General features: G+C 37.2%; 1 protein-coding gene across 1 annotated transcript in view; it reads left to right on the forward strand.

Moving 5' to 3' along the window:
• The window catches only part of LOC106875967 (insulin-degrading enzyme-like), a 30723-nt gene extending 28034 nt beyond the window's left edge, over positions 1-2689 (forward strand). Inside the window, 4 exon segments of the mRNA XM_014924308.2 lie at positions 255-402; positions 1217-1278; positions 1785-1919; positions 2425-2689. Coding sequence (XP_014779794.2) covers positions 255-402; positions 1217-1278; positions 1785-1919; positions 2425-2529 — 450 coding nt within the window. The 3' untranslated portion in view covers positions 2530-2689.
• The last annotated feature ends 16 nt before the right edge of the window (positions 2690-2705 follow it).

Genomic DNA, 2705 nt, shown 5'->3' on the forward strand with positions numbered 1-2705 from the left:
TGGCAGCAGCAGCAGAAGTGGGCGGTGGGGGTGGTATTAATGATGACAGTGATGGTGGAGAGAGAGTGGGGGTGCCAGAATAAATGTGATGCAATATTTTAATCATGTCCCTCTCTCTCTCTTTCATTTGTATCTGACTTTCTCCTTACCCCCCACCACTCCCTCTATTCTGTCTCACAGCCTCTCTCTCTCTCTCTCTCTCTCTCTCTCTCTCTCTGCCATGATCATAAGATCTCTGTCTGTGTGTCTTTCAGAACTACTTGGACAACCTAACCGAGGACGAAGTGTCAGTGAATATCCAAGGCTGGGCAGGGAAACGCCTGGAGGCCCCCAAGGAACTCCTCACACAGAATTACAAATACTGGGTCGAGATAACAAGTCAACAGTACAACTTTGACAGAGGTCAGTCTTCTTTGACCCACGGCTAAACATCAACAACAACAACAACAGTAACATTGTTGTTGTTGTTTAGCCCCGGGTCAGTTCTGCTTCATTATCCACTTCCCACCAATTTGCTAATCCCTGACCCTTTACCATTTAAACTGACCTTGCAGTGAATTAAAGCTGAATCAGGTGTTTGAAATATTGATAAAAAAAAAAGATGTATTAAAATTGGAATTTTTAAGAATTTTTTAAAGAGTGTAGAATTTAATATTTACTGTCTTTTAGTAAAAGCTACATGTTATCCCAAACTAATTAATAAGCAGCCTTTTTCATTATTGTATAGGTATTATCACTTATTACATCTTACATAATTATTATATAATTGTGTAATTGATTAGAATAACATTCAAGTATTTAATGGCAAAATAATGCCAAGCAGATAAACTCTTGAATTACGAAAGTCTTATTGAAACCTTCATTGTTAGCTAATTTCCAGTTTGAAGATGGCAACAAAATATTTCACTTTATTCCAACAATGGAAACAAAACTGACCATTTTTATTACATGTTCTTTGTTGTAAACCACATTACATATTATTACATATTACATATTATATATTACATATTACATATTACATATTATTACGATACCATATTCCAATAAATTCACATCTTTCTGTGATATTCTAGACTGCATTGTTGTTTGGTACATTACTTTATCATACATTGTTATAATATGTTTCAATATAATTATCATACAATACATCATTACTATATTTTTATTGCTATATCATATTACAATATTATTATTATTATTATGTTTGTGCTACCAGATAATATTGAAGTTGAATATTTGAAAACTCTTACCAAAGCAGACCTGATTAATTTCTATAATGTAAGTTCCTGGCATTTCAGCTTTGTCTTCCTCTGTGTGTGTGTGTGTGTGTTGAAGAGACTTTCCCTCATATACAACATCATCATCATCATCATCAATTTTTCCATGTTGGAGTAGGTTGAATGGATGCTCACAGTCCTCAGTATCTTACACACACACACACACACACACACACACTTCTCTCTCTCTCTCTCTTTTCTTGGTCTCACCATCCTCTTTCTTGTTTTCTCTTTTCCTTCTTCAGTTTCTCTCCTTATCTCTTGTGTAACAAACCTAGTTAACCCATACTTGTTGAATAAACAAATTTTAATGATGATGATGTCCCCCACCCCCTACTTTTTCTCTCTGTCTCCTACTTCAACCTTCTCCTGTCCTCCCCCACCATCTTGTGTGACACCTACTACATCTCTCTCTCTCTCTCTCTCACTCCTCAACCTTCTCCTCCTGACTCCCCCTCCACACTTTCTGTCTCTTCTACATCTCCCCCCGTTCTTGTCTAATTTCAGATCAATGTCGCCTACGATGCCATTTCTAGACATAAGTTAACTGTACATGTGGTGCCCTCTAGTGTCGTTCAGAAGGTCAACGAAACCTGCACCAAGTCCCAGGAGGGTCTCTCCCCAATTCCGCCATTCCAGAAGGTAAGAACTTGGAAAGATTTATGCGTTTATTATCTTGCTCGACATGCTTCTTTGCACACACACACACACACACACACACACACACACAATAGAACACATCTCTGTTGTGGGGGCCCCAGGCATAGGAGCACTGTCCCAGGTGCTCCCACACCTGGAGCAGTGCTGTTGCTACCCCTACATTATACTCAAAGTAGAAACATAAAAATATATCCATGTAAACATTAGAGTAAAACAAACCCTTTCAATAGAAAACAATCCACAGAAAAAGGCTTGGGGCAGCCTTCAACTTCTCCAATGCAAACAGTTTTTGTCAACCAATATTTAAATGCTATTCTTTATAACTTTTCTACTTCATGTTCAACCATTAAAAATCAATTATTTCACGTTCACTCAAAGTTTCTAAAATCTTGCAATATCAACAGCCTACATTGATGTTTCTGTTTGTTTTGGAATTTTTTTGTTTTCGATTTTGTTAAATTTTTCTCTTTTTTTTTTTTAATTTCAGCCAACTGAGATCTCTGACATCGTAGCGTTCAAACGAAGCCTTGCTCTCTACCCATTGCCCAAGCCTTTCATAGACATCACAAAAACAGCCAAATCTAAGTTGTGAGTCACGCGACGCCACTGACTGTTCACCTTTCCTCTTCAGCTCTTCTCACTTTTAATCTTTTTTAGTTCCCATTTGCTCTATTTGAGAGCAAACTGTTAACCTTCAGCAAACAGTACCGTCACTCTCAACACTGCCGATATATACATATATATACATATATATACATATATATATAT

This window comes from Octopus bimaculoides, chromosome 18, assembly GCF_001194135.2.
Source record: "Octopus bimaculoides isolate UCB-OBI-ISO-001 chromosome 18, ASM119413v2, whole genome shotgun sequence".
NCBI classification, from domain to species: domain Eukaryota; kingdom Metazoa; phylum Mollusca; class Cephalopoda; order Octopoda; family Octopodidae; genus Octopus; species Octopus bimaculoides.